Genomic DNA, 16,102 nt, shown 5'->3' on the forward strand with positions numbered 1-16,102 from the left:
AGTCTTTCAAGTTTATAGCATGAGGCTTCTTTGGCACACGTATTATTGTTGATGTTCGCCACACGCGGGGGACACTATGAGAGTCAAGAGAGAGCTGGAAAAGTCTGGTAAAAACGCCACTTAGCTGATTAGCACACTCTTTGAGTACCTTGCCTCTCACGTGGTCAGGTCCAGGGGCTTTACGTGGGTTCACATGAGAGAGAATTCTGACATCTCCCTCACAGATTGTGACAGTGGCTGCCGACAGTGAAGAACAGATATTTTCTGCTTCATTGCTGAAGTCTCTCACATCAAACCGCGCGTAGATGATGTTGAGTGACATTAACAAATGTCACCGGGTCATCACACTTTTCTCTTTGTGTCTGTTGTGCTCTACCCATCATGCTGTTCAGGCCCCTCCATACATCCCTGCACTCATGTTCGCCTTTCGTGAAGTTCCACAAGAATCCATCGGGTTCTTCGTTTGAGCTGCTATACGGCCGCATGATCAGGGGGGCCGATGCAAATCCTGAGACAAGTGTGGACGAAAGAATCTATCACCCCGGAAACGCGGACGACGGCAGAGTACGTGATGAACTTGCGCAAGAAGATGGAGACTATGTGCGAGCTGGCACACCAGAACCTGGGGAAGGTGGCTCAGCGCCATGCCGACTATTTCAACACCAAAGCACATGATCGCCAATTCCAGCCAGGTGACAAGGTGTTGCTGCTGATGCCGACCAAGGCCAACAAGCTAGAGGTCCATGCGATTATAAAATTCAGATGGGTAGCAAAAAGAAGATCCTCCATGCAAATCTGTTGAAACGCTATGTGGAGAGACAGACAGAGGGCTCGGTCGCCGTGATTATTGACGAAGAGCAAGGAGGAAGTGCGCAGGATGGGAGACATCCCAGTGATATCCCTGCAGGAGACAGAGGGCCCCGGCGATGTACGGGTCAACAACCTGTTGACGGAACACCAAAAAGGGAAGTTGCGCTACATTCTAGGCCATTATTCCAATTGCCTCACCGACGTGCCGCAACGGGCCAACCTAGGGCAGTGCGAGATAACGCTCACGGACACAGAATCAGGGAATACCCAATCCCTTACTCGCAGACGGAGACAGAAGTGAGGTGGAAGCGATGCTGAGGATGGGCGTGATCGAGCCTTGCGCATCCCCATACAACGTCCCCATCGTACTTGTGAAGAAAAATTCAGGTGATGCCAGGTTCTGCGTAGATTATCGATAGCTGAGCAAGGTGGTGCAATTCGATGCGGAGCCCATCCCGGACGTAGAATACCTGTTTAGCAAGCTGAGCAAAGCCAAATATTTCAGCAAGTTAGATTTATCCAAAGGTTACTGGCAAATACTCATTAAGTGATAAAGACAAGACGGCTTTTTCCGTTCCGACAGGGCAGTACAGGTAGGTCACCATGCCGTTCGGTTTGAAGACGGCAGAAGCGGTGTTCTCTCGTGCCATGAGCAGGTTGCTGCAGCCGCTAGGGCGTAGCGACGTCGACAATTTCATTGACGACATCCTGATTGCTACTGAAACATGGGAGCAGCATGTGGAAGCAATGGAGGCTGTGCTGAGCAGGCTAGACGAAGCCAACATTTCAGCGCGCCCGTCGAAGTGCTATATTGGCTTCACAGAGCTCAGCTACCTAGGGCACACGGTGGGGAACGGAAAACTAAGACCCTAGGAGGATAAGCTGGACAAGATTAGTCAGGCGGCCGTGCCAGAAACCAAGAAGCAAGTCAAATTCTTTCTCGGACTATATTCCCCACTTCGCTGACATTGCGCTGCCTGACAGATCTAACGAAGGGTAATAAAGCAAGTGGGGCCCGGGTCACGTGGACGCCAGAGTGCCAGCAGGCCTTCGATGCACTAAAGCTAGCCCTCGCATCCAAGACGGTGATAAAGATCCCGGACGTGACGAGACCCTTTGTGCTGCGCACTGACGCGTCAGAGAAAGGGCTAGGAGCAACGCTGATGCAACATGGAGAGGATGGTCTCCACCTCATGGCCTACGCCAGCAAAAAACTGAGTCCAGCGGAGAAAAACTACTCCACCATCGAGGAAGAATGTCTGGTAGTAATATGGGGGAAGGGGTGAAAAGGTTTGAGCCCTATTTGTACGGCCGCGAGTTTGTGGTTGAGACAGACCACCAGCCGTTGCAGTACTTGCAACATGCCCAGTTGCGCAGTGGTCGCCTTGCGCGTTGGGCAATGCAGCTGCAATCCTACCCACGGTGAGCAGAACGTCGAAGCGGACTTCTTAAGCCGGTCATATCCCACAACTGGATAAGTGGTTAGGTGACCCACCACGGGGGTAGTTAGAGGGGTTGCTTAATGGTTATTCATGGGCAGGGCCAACGAGTGTTGTGCATCCGTTTGTATGGTAGCTAGGGTATGTTTATCGGCAGGCTGAGCAGCAGGCATCGCGCGTATGGTTTAATGTCGCGGTGCTCCATCTTGGGGGGGGGGAGATCTGTCGCGTGTCGCATGCTGGCTCAGCCTGAGAAAGTGTGAGCACATTTGTACCGATCAGAACGGGTACGTTCCTATTGTACCGACTGTCTGGCGCCACTAGCCACTGCTGTGTTCCCGCACCTGATCCCGACGCAGTCGGCCGCGATATAGCCTGTGTACGGAAGTAACTCGCCGTCCGCAATACTCGCTGAAGTGGTTGCAAAGGCAGGTGTGTTAATCGTGTCTTATAGAAGCGTTCACATACCGTCGATACCGTTAACCCGGTGTCAAGTAAGGCGAGTGTCTTTACTCCCTCCAGTTCGATCTCCACTTCATTGCTATCCCCCACTAAGGCGGTAGTTGACGCCTCTCGTGGTCTCTGGCTATTGTTGGCTGGGCCTGGGCGGGGTCCCATCCTTTGACCTACGAAATGCCGTCGTTCGCAGATCAGCTTGGATGGGTAGTCGGCCTTGATACGCCCTAACCCACCCCCACCCCCGCACTGCCAGCAAGTCATGTCATTTCTTGTGCGCGCCGGTTGGGGCGGGTGGGGCTGCTTGCTCCGCCGCTGTGTACCCCTCGGCCTTGGCTGGGTTATCTTCGGGTTCCCGCTTTCTCCCTCAGTCACGGAGCTGTCGCCCGGCCAGCGACCCCGTCACCCGGCCAGCGACAACCCCCATCGCCAGCCTCCACCCTCCTTGGGTGCGTGCATGTCTTCCATCCTACTATATAAGCAACAGGCAACAGAAGAGTATTCATCGAATGTAACTATGACTGAAAATAGCTTTAAACATGGAAGTGATGATGAACGGATGCCTTGAAACATGGTGTCAAAAATTAGTATTGGTGGTTATGATAAGCCAGGGTTACCATCCATGAAATGCTTGGGGCTTTCAGACTTACAAAAATGTAGATGGGGTTGCTCTCCCAATCTCTTCACAAGAACCACCCACAACACTTAATGGGTTCCGAATCATTCTCTCTAACGCCAGTCAATAGTTCTGGCTAAACCTAAACCTCCTCACCACACACGCACTCTCGATGCCACCTCTGCGCTGTCCCCTCATGTTATGACCACTGGCCTCTTCACCTGACCTTCACATCCGACTTCCTCTCACACATACCCCTGCACCAACATCCTGTTGTTAGTTCTTTGGTCACGGGGTCGTCAGCCTGCCCAGGGCAACAATGTCGCGGTGACAGAGCTAGGCACGGCGAAAGCAGGGAGCAGAAGTCATCAGAGGTTAGCGACGTAGACCGCAGCGATGACAAAGCTAATGAGATAGGCAGGAGTTATGATTAAGCCAGAAAAGTAGGGATTAGTGATGAAGAAAATGGCAAGATTGGCGTTAGTGACGACGAGACAAATGAAGGCATGGCTAACGATGTAGATGTGAGCGAAGGGGAGGGTCATCAACGGACTGATGACTCGCGCTGGAGGAGAGGCAGGGTATGGAGTCAATCTACACTACTTATTCTGCCTCCATTGAACGTTCCAGAACCATCAACCCCCTTTTCCCTTGGTCTCTTCCGACCTTTCTCAGCCCCCGTGATCACCCCACCTCGCCCTGTCTGGCCATGGTCTTCCTAGTGGCTCAGGCAACTTTGTAACTTCTGGTGTGACAGTAAGTCCAGTAGGCGCGGGTGGGCAGTTCAAGGCTGGCTATTGCATACACAGCCGGTGTGAGAAAGAAGTCCTGGGAGCTGTTCAACCCCTTCCCTCTACAAAGACATAGCTTAGCACTCTTCTAGAGTGCTACAACTACGTCTATTTAAAGAGGGTTTCTAATCCAAAATGTGTGTAAGTTGAAGAAAGGGGATGGGCAGTAAAACATGATGAAACTGGGGTTGTTTAAAAGTAACTGTAACCCATTTGGGTATTTATTTTTTGGATTTAATTTTGTTTTTTAACAGAGTTTGAAATCAACATTGTCATCATCTTCAGCGATGACCACCTAGTTACAGAGAATTTTCCAGTCAAGTTAACACGATTCTAAAACCAGGAATGTGGTGTTTTTAAGTACTGAGACTTGTGCCTTATGCTCTCATGGTAAAAGTTTGAATAGTCACATGAATGTCATTAATGAAATATATGAAAATATCAAAGGACGTTTTATGTCCCAATGTGTGCTTTTCTGCTTAAAAATGAATATATACATTAGATACAGTGAACGGCTGCATTTCTCTGCACTTTTCTATGCTTCTGAAGAACGAGTCTTATAGTTCATGATTTCTTGATCAGTAAAAATCTAGTAAAATTTTACATTGACTTTTTAACTGTTAGTTAACACTTTTTAACTGTTAGTTAACTGTTATGTTAAAGAGTTAACATAAAAGCCATTGCTTTATGTTCAAATTATTTGCAAAGATTATAAAATTTTAAGATTCTATTTAGTTGATGATGTCATCTTTTCTTTATAAAAATCGATTGCACAACATTGTAATTTTCTGCTCTCTGGTGAAGAAAAATTTTTAAACTTAATGGAGATGGAAATGCAGAAGGAATGGGAAAAAACTAATTAAACAGTGTGAGTAATTTTCTTTTAATGCAAACATATGCTTTTTATATTTCTGTAAAAAAAACTTTGGACAAGAAAGGAAGCCAGTAATCTGAATAAACTCCCCCTACTTGCTTCCTATAGAATAAAAAAGAAAAAAAAAACAGGCACAGAAATGTTTCTTTGAAGTTCAATGAAGTGAGATAATATGTAAATTAATGCATCCTGAAACATGGGCTATCTTATAAATAAAGAAATGTGGCAGTGTTTGTGTTCGTGTTGACCACTTTATTAAAGCAAGACATGAATGTGAACAACTTTAAATGTCTGGAAGACTAGTTTAAAGATAACAGCTGCAGAGAAGAAATCCACAACATTGACAGCAGCAATGTTCACACTGAACAAGACTTGTCATGCCAATATTACCAGGTTAACTACTATAACAAGTCCTACAAGACTTGAATAATGCCCATTTGACTATATGGGATGCAAGATATAGATTTTCTGATACAAGTTGTGACAGCCATTCAGAACAATGTGCCTCAGGGAATTGCTTTAAATTTCTTGTATAGATTGTAAATGTATATAGAGCATGATTGGCACTCTGATGAGCTACCAAGAAACCCTCTTTGCAATAGTCTATCTATTCCTTCGTACAACATGTTGCACATAAGGCCTCAACCAACGTCGATCGGCTGAAACCCACTCTAGGTGACCCCATGTCCTGCCCTTTCCTCTCATCTCCCTTTCCACGGTTTTTCTCCAAGTTTCCTTTGGGCGGCTGGAGAGGTCTGCTGTCTGTTGGCGGAGCACATGTCCAAGGCACCGCCAACGCCTTTGTTAAACCTGCATGGTGATGAGCACGATTTTAGTACGGTGGAGTTCTTATTTAGTGAAGGTATTTAGCCAAAAGATGTTAAGCATGCACCAAAGCTTCTTTCAGATGTTTTGCACGATACAAAGGATATATAAGCTGAAATCGAGCATAGGTCTATATTCAATGTACAGCTTCAAAGCGAAGGGGCACCGGGAGAGGAACAGATAACCTTAGTCGACTTCAATCAAGAGGAAACAGGAGAGAAACAAGAGGGCTTCCAACGGAATAAGAAAGAAAAGTGGATCAGAGAAGAGACAGATGAAAGATGAAAGAAAGTCAGCGAAGCGAAAAAAAATCAACAGCACTAGATCTGAACGTCTGAAGGAACAACACAGATAAAGATAAAACTAAACAAAGAGGTAAAGAAGACGACAAGAACCGACAAAAGAGACTACTTCGAGAAACTGGCAGATAAAACTAAAAAAAAAAAAAGCAAGAAATGACCTAAAAACAACTTACAAAAGGGTGTAAGAACAGTGATGTGCCACTGAAAGACATGAACTATTGCATTGTCAAAGTAGAGAAAGGAAAACTACAGCGCTTGAGGGAGCATTTTGAGTCAGTTCTGAACAGACCAGATCATATTGCAGACTTCCAGCCAGCAGTTATAGACCTTGACATCTGCAAAGATCCGGGAGAAGTCACAGCTGCAGTCAAGACAATTAACAGAGGTAAAGCATCAGGGGCAGATGTAATAACAGCAGAGATGTTGAAAGAAGCCTTTGGTGCATGCTTAACATCTTTTGGCTAAATACCTTCACCAAATAAGAACTCCACCGTACTAAAATGTGTTGTAAATCTACATTTCCTTGTTGGAATTTATTCTGGATACGTGTTTTATGCATTTTTGCATTTTGGACAATTGTCTTCGATTATTCAGCTTTCTGCTGCACTTTATCATCTTGTGTACTGCAAGAATATGCGCTGATCATCTCATCCCCCCAAAAAACCTTATCCTACTCAGCGTTGTCCTTTGTCTATGTCTGGGTCTTCTCAGAAACGTGAATACTGGCCCCGGGGAACCGTACTCTTGGGCAACAAACTCAACTCACTACCCAAATCAACATAATGTTGCAAGGGAACCATACGTAAAATACTCGCACGTCGATCACACTTTACCACGTGGCTCACGAACCCTCACTCCTGCTGTTTTCCAAACACAAACTCGACGTGTGATGTAATGTACAGAAAAAGATTTAATGAACATTAAAAAAAGTACAAATACATACGATGAAAGACTCGTCTATGGGAGAAACCCAGTGCTATCCGTGCTATTCCAGTGCTGTTATCCATCTCTATCTCTACCATTCACTCTATCCACAGACACTAAAAATCAAGGACAGCCAACTCTAGACGCGCGCAGTGGAACGGCTATCTCATGTCTGCTAAAGCTATTAAAGTTTTGCACTGTTTTGAGTACATTATATTATGTATAGAAAATAACAGTAGTTTGAAGCAAATACTGAGTGTATGCAGCTTTTTTAAAAATGTATATTAATAATGTGTTTTCCTCTATACAATAATATGATGTGAATGGTATTGATCCTCCATTGTTCTTTTTAGTTCGACTTTTTCTTTTTTAAATGCACTTTTCATATATTAATAATGCGGTACCAGTGAACTGTTTTTAAATTATTTCAAATGAGATCGCATTGTATATCTCTACTTTTTCATGACCTGGGTCCGGTTGCACTGCTCGAAGGTATAGCCTTAGTCTGAATGTAGCAAAGGTATAGATAGCACCCGACTAAATTGACGACAGTTGCACTGCTCCCGACTAACCAAATTTTATCCGGAGCTAGGGGGTAACTTGTGTCCAACCAGGGGGTAGGCGTAGCAACAGACTAGCAAGTGACTATAACAATTCACCGTGTTTCTAAAGCTCTTACAAATCGACTAAATAGATAGGCAAGATCAGCATCCATGTATAGTCCATATAACCTAACAGCAACATTAACAAGATGAAGCAATACCCCCACCACCTACTGTCAACATCAACAAACCATGAAACCACCATCTCCAATCAAAAGATACCTGCTGAAAAAAAAAATAAATAGAAAATCCAGGTGATGAATAAAGCTAGTGTTCACGCTCTGTCTTCATCTGATTCTGTTAGGTCCACAAGGACAGTAGCTCCATCCAAACTGGGAGGTGGGAGTTGACAGTTGCAGGAGACAAATGCTGGCATGATACGATCATAGTGATTGCCATTAGTATGACACAGAGTTAAATAGAAATGGTGTGCTGCTGAAGAGATTCCTGAAGTGCTGCAACTGTGACCTCTGCAAAAATCACCCACACTTTTGCCTTGTGTATGCATCTGTGTGTTGTTACCTCCAGTATAGTGCCTGGTCAGCTGGTGGGGCGAGAACAGGAGCCAACGATACTCTTTCTGATTGTGGTCAGGAGCCAGGACATAGATGTTGTGCTGCAGCAGTGTGGCAGCAGCATAGATCTCGCACGTGGTTGCCCATGTACCAAGCCTGCGCATCTCCCGTACATGTAATGTCATGCTGTTTGTGTCAATATACTGGCCAAAGATGCGGGGATAACATTCGATAACATCGACAACTGCTTCGCGCCATTCAGCATGGAAGTTTTCAGACCCATATATTTCCTTGGAGAGAGCTCGAAAGAAACAGTTTCCATCACCTCTGATGTAGTCCACTTGTCTCTCTAAAGATGCCAGCCTGCATCAGAATTAGTTTAGATGAAGCAAACAGAAAAAAAGAATAGCATTTTATTTATATTTTTAAAAACCCACTCTATTCCTTGTTCTGTAAACTTGCTATAATCATAGAAGTGTTGATATTTGTTTGCTTGTGTTTAATGCTGCGCCAGCAACTAAGGCTATATCACGGCAACAAAAGGTAATCTTAGCATAACAACAAAAGGCAATCTTAACAAGTTTAGGGAAAAACCTCCTGAGTGATATAACCATAACATTCTTTTTAAAATGTCGACGCAAGAAATAAACAATATGTAAACCAAAGCATACTTCGAAAAGAACAGTACAGAGCGAGGCAAAGGACATCGGAACCGCATGTTACGGACCAGTCTTAGTTTAACCCCTTCGCTGTTTGTGAACTACAAGGGTAAGTAACACTTAATGGAGAATGAATGAGAATGTCAGCGGGAAAAGAGAGCTCACTCTAGCAAGAAAAGAGAAGAAGCAGACGGCAGTGACGGACATAATAGTAAAATGACGTTGTATGTGCGCTAAGAGGAGAAGCATAAATGCCCGCGTTTAAGAATTAATTCCTTGTCTAGCCAAGGGTTGTTTTGTTGTTGTTGTTTTTTTTCCCCGTGTATGGACAAACTGTGTTGGAGCCCTTCTGAAGGAGGATTAGATCTAGACGATTCCTTGATCACCTTCAGTAAACACCAGCAGTGTGTGGGCTCAGTGCTTCGTTGGGCGGTCCGGGTGGCATAACGGTTAACGCCTGTCACCAATACACTGAAGGTTGGCTGTCCTGAGTTCAGTTCTCGTCTCGGGCATGCTGTTCTTTCTCTGCAAGTGACATCTGTTTACAGAGCTGGCTGCCTTGCCGTGATATAGCCTTAGTTGCTGGCTCGGCACAAAACACCAATCCCTCCCCCCGCACCGTTGGCTTCGTATTGTCATCTTGGAGTACCGCTACTGTGACAGCGAGAACCCCCTTCCCGACACGGCCACTGTGTAAGGCCTTGGAGTGTCATCTGTCGCTGAGCTACACGGAGTTTTCTACCCACTCAGGAAAGGATAATCCGCCTGTAGTAGATTACCAGTGGGATTGGTGTTATTTGTAGTCTGACTGGAGATGCAAAGGGCGACCACTCTACGCACTGTGAGTATGGTTACGGGCGACTGATATGTTGAAGGGGTACTGAGAACTGATACACCGCGGACTAGAACATTGGAAAATGTTTTAAGTTATGAACTGAGAGATTAATATACCTATATAATTAAAAGTAGAGACTATTGCATTATTAGATGTTTACTTGTCACAGATGGTTTTGACCATGTTCTCTAAAGAACTGTGCGTTGAGACATTGTCGTATAAATAGATCTATCTGTATTTTGTCATAACATCCTGAGCAACTTAATAACATGATGTGGACAGCCTCAGGCAATTGTTGTTTTGTGTGTTTAAAGAACGCGTACGGACGTCGTGTGTGTGTTGCTCGTTTGACAGCCAGCGTCCGTGACACTACATGGGCCCAACCGAAGGGGCTGCCCAAAACCGGTTCCACTGGCGAGGTGTTGTTGCAGCCCTATGCTCCTCAAAGGAGCAACAATGAATAAACTAAACTACTACTAAAAGAGTGGGTCAAGTGTAAAAATGGAGTGATGAAGCCTAAAAAGGCCACCAACAAACAAAAAAGCAAGAGAAAACAATTACCAGGACATAAAATTTCTTAAATTTGATGGTAAAGTCCTATCCTCCTTAAAAATGTAAAGACTGCTGCCAATGGGAAGGACCTCAACAAGGAAAACAAAGAATTTTCTGTAAAAAAAACTGCCAACAAATTTGTTTGTTTGTGTTTAATGCCATGCCAGCAACTAGGGCGCCAAAAGTGAATTTAACTTCAGAAGTTTAGGGACAAAACCTCCCAAGTGATATAACCATAACATTCGTTAAAAGTCAACACAAGAAGTAAACAAACCAAAAATCAAAAGAAAACTATCAGGACATAAAATTTCTTAAATTTTATGATAAAGCCCTATCCTCCTTAAAAATGTAAAGACTACTGGCAATGGGATGGACCTGAACAAAGAAAACAAAGAATTTGCTGTAAAAAAAACATGCCGGCGTATACTCTGGACAAACAATAGTAATATGTACCACACTAAAACTTCTCCTACACCATGAACAAACTGGTGGTGGTTTACCTCGTAAGAGATGTCCTTGCATGGCATAGGTGTGTCCTAACTTTAATCTAGCAAGGAACACCTCCTCCCGCCTTACGGGATGGCACGGAGATAGGCGGTCGGTAACACAGGGAAGAATGGCATTAATTTATTTTGGCCCAGAGTGTCCCAGTGGCGTTGCCATAGGGACTGAACATAGGCCGAGAAAAAAGGTTTACAGTCTGATGAAACAAACAAGTGACTGTAATTTGCCAGGGAACCGACATGCAGCCTTGGCAGCCTGGTCTGCTCAAACATTGCCTGCGATACCTGCATGGCTAGGAGTCCAAATAGAAACAATGTTCTTGTTACGATGTACGAGTGCTGCATGAATTTTATGAAACTGGACCACAAGAGGGTGGTCAAAATCATTGGAAAGAAGCGCTTGGAGGGTAGAAAGAGAGTCTGAAATAATCAAAAAGTTGTGCTCCGAAGAGCGGTGAACATGCTGCAAGGCAAGCAAGATGGTGTGTAGTAGATATACATTTCTAAACCCTTGTGACAGGGACGAGAGCGGCCTGGGCCGTCTCTGTGCCCTCCACCACCAGAAAATGAGATCAGGCCCCTTCAACATTCTCTCATTTCATCCTCACTATCCGAGGATTCTTCTCCTCTAATTCGTTTTCTAAGTTTCCGTTTTTTGAAGGAATTTGATTCATTTCTTATGTTCCCCACCCACCACGGAGTCCAACAAGGGGATGCGACCGAGCAGTACCACTAAGGCATTTCCAGCAGGGTCACACCAGGGATACACAATGAATATACTTTGGCCTTCCAAGTATGAAGACCAGACTGACCCTGGCCGCAGCCTTCTAGAAAAGCTAAGGCAATACACGACAAGCCACTTGGTTGGTGTGGGCCATACCAACCTCCCGTCTAGGAGAAGTCCGGGCCAAAGAGGTGTGTTGGTATGATGGGCCACAACCCATCAGGGACCTCAACCTCCAGGATCCCATCCTCCCCTGACACGGGTCACCCTGCACGGCAAATGCACGGGGCCTAAAGAAGGCCATGGAGAAAATGACATCAAAAGAAAGGCATCATGGGAAACAAGAAGACAGGAGAAAAAAAACTAGTGTAGACAGAAAATAGGAAAGATAAAACTGTAGGATAACAGGGAGATGTTTGTTTAGAAGAAGAATATAGATAAAAGGGCCAGGTAAGGGAGAAAAAAGGGTGGGCCAGCTTAGTCATCCAGCCAGAGAGACATGTGTGTTTATCCGTTAACTTTGGAGGGATTATCTTCGTTGCTCGCGTTAGGCATGTGTCTGCTTGTGTGACTGTGAGCGTGATTGTGAGAGCAAGTCCCAGGACACCCGATCGTGTTACGTGAAAAAATACACTAAAGATTTTATGACCTACAGCATACTACCTGGCCAAAGGCACTGTATCTAAGACAGAAACTCTGGAGGCCAGCTTGCTGAAGATTTTGTTGAAGCTAGTGGACTGACAGTTTGCACGAAAAAATGGAATGACAAATAATAGAGATAAAAGCAAAAATCACTTAAGGTACTCCTTCTTGCAAGGTAGACGAATGCAGAGGGAAGACATTATTGAGTATATTGAAATGTAATTTTTTTTTTAACAGACAAAATATCCTTTTAATTTTGAGTAAACAGTTGAGAACAATACACCAGTCAAAACAAGCAGGACAATGCTGTGGTGGAGCTTCTGGCAAAATTTAAGAGGGAGGCTAGGTACAACTAATTCAAAAACAAGCAGCACGTACAGCACATTGCTTAATGAAGTCATATCATAGCAAAACTTGCTAAAAGTCTCCCGGCTCAAAGTGTTTATGCACAAACTGTGGTAGTGTTACATTTTTGATATTGGAACAGCCAGGGTTCGATTAAGACCAAGAGTGGAACATTATCGTGGGACTGTGCCTAATTTAGAAATCAAAGACTGCTGAATTTGAGTGAATTAAAAATTGATTAAAAAACAAACAAAACAAACAAAATCTTTACAAACTACGACCCTGAGATGTGTGGTTCCCTTCTTCTTATGAGCAATGAGATTATGACAAAAATTCATCGGTATGATACGTGAAAAAAGGAGCATATTAATTATACTCACGTTGCCTTCAAATATTTATAGACCGTGTAGCTGGGAGGCGATGAAGCAACGGAGACTGCGCAGCACCGTCTTTCGTGAAGCTTGGCTCTACCTTCCGTGTCAGCATCCTTGTGAAAGGGTGTAGCAGCTGCTAGCGTGCACATGGCATCATTCAAAACTGTTGATGAGGTTTCCACATGAGTTGCGTCCGATCCCAGTATTGAAAACGGGCTTTCTGTCGCTGCTTCTGCAGCAGTCAGAAATGGTGAGGATTTCACTGATGTTCTCGCAGTTATAACGCCATACGACTGACGCAAAGGTTTTCTACGCAACGATGTAGTCGAAAGTGGAAGATTTTTAGAATCTTGCCTATTCTCTTCTTTAAAGTTCTCACATATCGGAACTGACTTTTCGTCTGACCACAACGGCGACGAAACTGATTGTCGTCGTAGTGACGACGTAAAGAAATCAGTTTCCATACCAACGTTACTTCTCACATTCTCTTTCTCATCGTTCGACCAACACCTGGTTATTTCCAGTCTTCGATGTTCCTTAGTTGGGTTCACAAGTCTGAAGTTGGGGATCGGGCTGTACCTGCCTTTAACGGACTTCAAGCTTGGTGGTGCATGGCAGTCGTTCAGTTCGGATGAGTGTTCTTTTAGACACTTTGCTACTGATATACTATTTAAAAAACAGTTTTCTTCACCTAAAGCTACACATTTTGAATCTGGCAGTGTTGAGCTTCTTTCTGGTCTGCCAACAAGGTTTCTAGAAGAACCTGTTTGCTGCGAAGGACTACCTCCCAGAGACGCTGTGAGACTTTCGATTTTAATGGGTATACCATATGCTTCAGGTTTTCCATCTGAAGGCAGCATGTCCTCGTGTGCCCTAGGGTGAACACCACAGCTACCGACTGGTAGTGCCACATCGTGAAATATGCTGTCAAAGTGGTCGTAGAATCCTACTCCTTCTAGAAGCGATCTTCTATGCTTAAGTTTCATGTTCGTCGAAACCTCTACCCCGTCTCTCCCAAAGCTCCGTTCGGAATTATGAGGGGAAGGTCCTGACAGTTCATGGTTTCGAAAGGGCGACTGATGAAACGTTTGCCAGGTGAGTGGTGTCAATTGAAGACTGCCCCCCTTACCGGCGAACAAACTCATTTTCCCTCTGAAATCTAATCGGATCATTCAATAGTCATCGACTACGATAAGGCGACCCGTCTCATACACGGCTGACTGTGTGTGGGACATCCAAACTTTATTTGACTCACAAGTGATGAGCTATCTGGAACAGCAGTTTGAAACCGGTTGCCAAGTGCAGCGGATGTATGCGTGAACTCTTCACTTATGGTCCCTCGACGTCAGTTTGTCTTTTCCCGAACAGTTGTAGTGAAGTTTTCTTGCACGGCGCGTGAAGCAGTAGTCCCTTGACGTAGTAGTCACCATTACACGACCTAGGAATCCTTGTAAGTGACACTTAATAAACTAGTTTCCAGAAATGTGGAGAACATTCTCAAACGATCAAAAAATGACCGAATTCTCGTGCAAGCAATAACTACCGCCCACTAGGCACGTTCTCATAGCTTGCACGTGACGTCACAAACCATATAAGGATGAGTCATGGGGATTTCCCTTGCGACGGACCGCCTTCCGAGTAAATTTAGAACGTAAACAAGTGAGGCAAACATTCCAGAAAAATCGCGTCATTGAATGGAAGAGAACGAAAATATGTCAGCATGGACGTGTATTTAAGTTCGTGATGTCAGTTAGGTGCTCCTAACTTCTGCGTTATACAATACGAGAAGTTTGCAGCAAAAGTGTTAGCATTTAAAATCATGCGGATCCTTCTACAGCTCGGTTCAACCCCTTCATGCACACGCAGATCAAAATCTTATGCGTGTACTCTTCCTCATATTAAAGTTGCTACAGTTGGATAATATGATCTTGCGTCTGCCCAGACCACTTCTTCGTGATGTCCGTTCACGTTCTTACTGAACACATCACCTGTTTCCCTGTACCTTTTCACCTTGCAAAAAAGAAAAGGTTCATCGAATGAAATAGTTTTTGTCTGACCTTTGATGAAGCTGTTGTAGTGCAGTGGTAAGAGAGGGGAATTATTATGATCGATGGTTCGATTTTTGTAATAGGTATTTTCTTCTCATCTGTATATGTGATTTTTTCTCTTTTTCCTTTTTCTCCATGCTTGATTATTTTGTTGTTTTTGCTTGATCTTGGGATTTTTTTAACATCTCTAGCTATTGCATGAGTTATCTTTGGGGTTTAGGATTTAGATAGTTGGATTAGGATTTGGGTTAGTGATATTGTACAACTACATAATTCTGGCACATAAAATTTCATCAGATATGACTGAGTGATTAAATGGTGCTTAAATAAAGGTAATATATCTTTCTATTTAGCTCCAGTAGGAATGAATAAGTACAAGATATAGATGCTCCTAATCTACATTGGTATATAGTAAATTTTACGATAACTTTTATAATACCTGTAAAACCCGTTGTGCGGGGAGAAGGATGGGCCTAACTAGCATGTGGGGAAAGGAGACACTTCTGCTGGCTCACTTCACCCAACTTTGGCCCTCCCACACCCAATCGCCCACTATTCGCCAGTCCACACGCGTACGCACTGGTAACCACTTTCACCTTGCAAGTATAATCACAACCGACAACACAGTTGTACAATATAAAAAATTATTATTAAGACAAGAAAAAGCAAAATTAGGTTGAACACACTAGAATCAGATTAAACACATCTAATACTAGCAAAACAACTTGACAAAAGGTCGGTACAGTTCACAAGTGATCAACATCAAATCTATACATATATATATGATCGGATGTGCGGTCTGTTCCCGGCAAACAGTCCCCGATCTCTTCCGGTATGTTCCCTGGACAGGATCGATTCAGCCTCACACTGACTATGGCAGTGCCACTCGGCTACTTGCCTTTGGGTTCTCAAAGAGAAATGATGGGTGCACCGTTCGGGAAGCACCACATCCACCACAAACAGGGCTATCACCACTGACACCACTATTTCCATGAATAACACTGACGATTCCTTCTGCCGATGCCTAGCCCCAATGCCCCAAGCACTGGTCAACTATGGCAATCCGTTTAGCCGCGGCATGATCTGTTGGCTGCTCTCAGACTCTACTAGCCGCTGCCTCACGCCTCTTGCTGCCGGTACGCAGTTGTCCCCTTCTCTTGTCATCAGAGAGAACCAACCTCTTTATTACACACCACTCTTCTTATCTTTACAATACAGACCGCAAGTGCCAGCAGGTAGTATTAGGAGTATCCTCATACACACCAA

At 44.4% G+C, this 16,102-nt stretch overlaps 2 protein-coding genes across 4 annotated transcripts in view; one reads left to right on the plus strand and one right to left on the minus strand.

The window, feature by feature from the left end:
- LOC112567740 (Down syndrome critical region protein 3 homolog) overlaps positions 1-5,219 on the plus strand; it is a 46,132-nt gene extending 40,913 nt beyond the window's left edge. For all 3 annotated transcript variants that reach the window (XM_025244540.1, XM_025244541.1, XM_025244542.1), the window contains one exon: positions 4,367-5,219. In XM_025244540.1, coding sequence (XP_025100325.1) covers positions 4,367-4,449 — 83 coding nt within the window. In that variant the 3' untranslated portion in view covers positions 4,450-5,219. The remainder of the gene's footprint in view (positions 1-4,366) is intronic.
- A 1,779-nt stretch (positions 5,220-6,998) lies between these two features.
- LOC112567733 lies at positions 6,999-15,331 on the minus strand. The gene is made up of 2 exons (XM_025244520.1): positions 12,795-15,331; positions 6,999-8,517 (listed from the first exon to the last, which is right to left on the minus strand). Exons 1-2 carry the CDS (start codon positions 13,958-13,960, stop codon positions 7,914-7,916), a joined length of 1,770 nt encoding a protein of 589 aa, XP_025100305.1. The 5' UTR covers positions 13,961-15,331; the 3' UTR covers positions 6,999-7,913.
- Between the last annotated feature and the right edge of the window lie 771 nt (positions 15,332-16,102).

Source organism: Pomacea canaliculata, linkage group LG7 (assembly GCF_003073045.1).
Source record: "Pomacea canaliculata isolate SZHN2017 linkage group LG7, ASM307304v1, whole genome shotgun sequence".
NCBI classification, from domain to species: Eukaryota; Metazoa; Mollusca; class Gastropoda; order Architaenioglossa; family Ampullariidae; genus Pomacea; species Pomacea canaliculata.

What these genes read in the sequence shown, in the direction of transcription:
- LOC112567733 (XM_025244520.1), bottom strand. Translation starts at nt 13,960, where the DNA reads ATGATCCGATTAGATTTCAGAGGGAAAATGAGTTTGTTCGCCGGTAAG. An exon ending in TATAAATATTTGAAGGCAAC is followed by an intron (nt 8,518 to 12,794) that starts GTGAGTATAATT and finishes ATTCTGATGCAG; the next exon opens with GCTGGCATCTTTAGAGAGAC.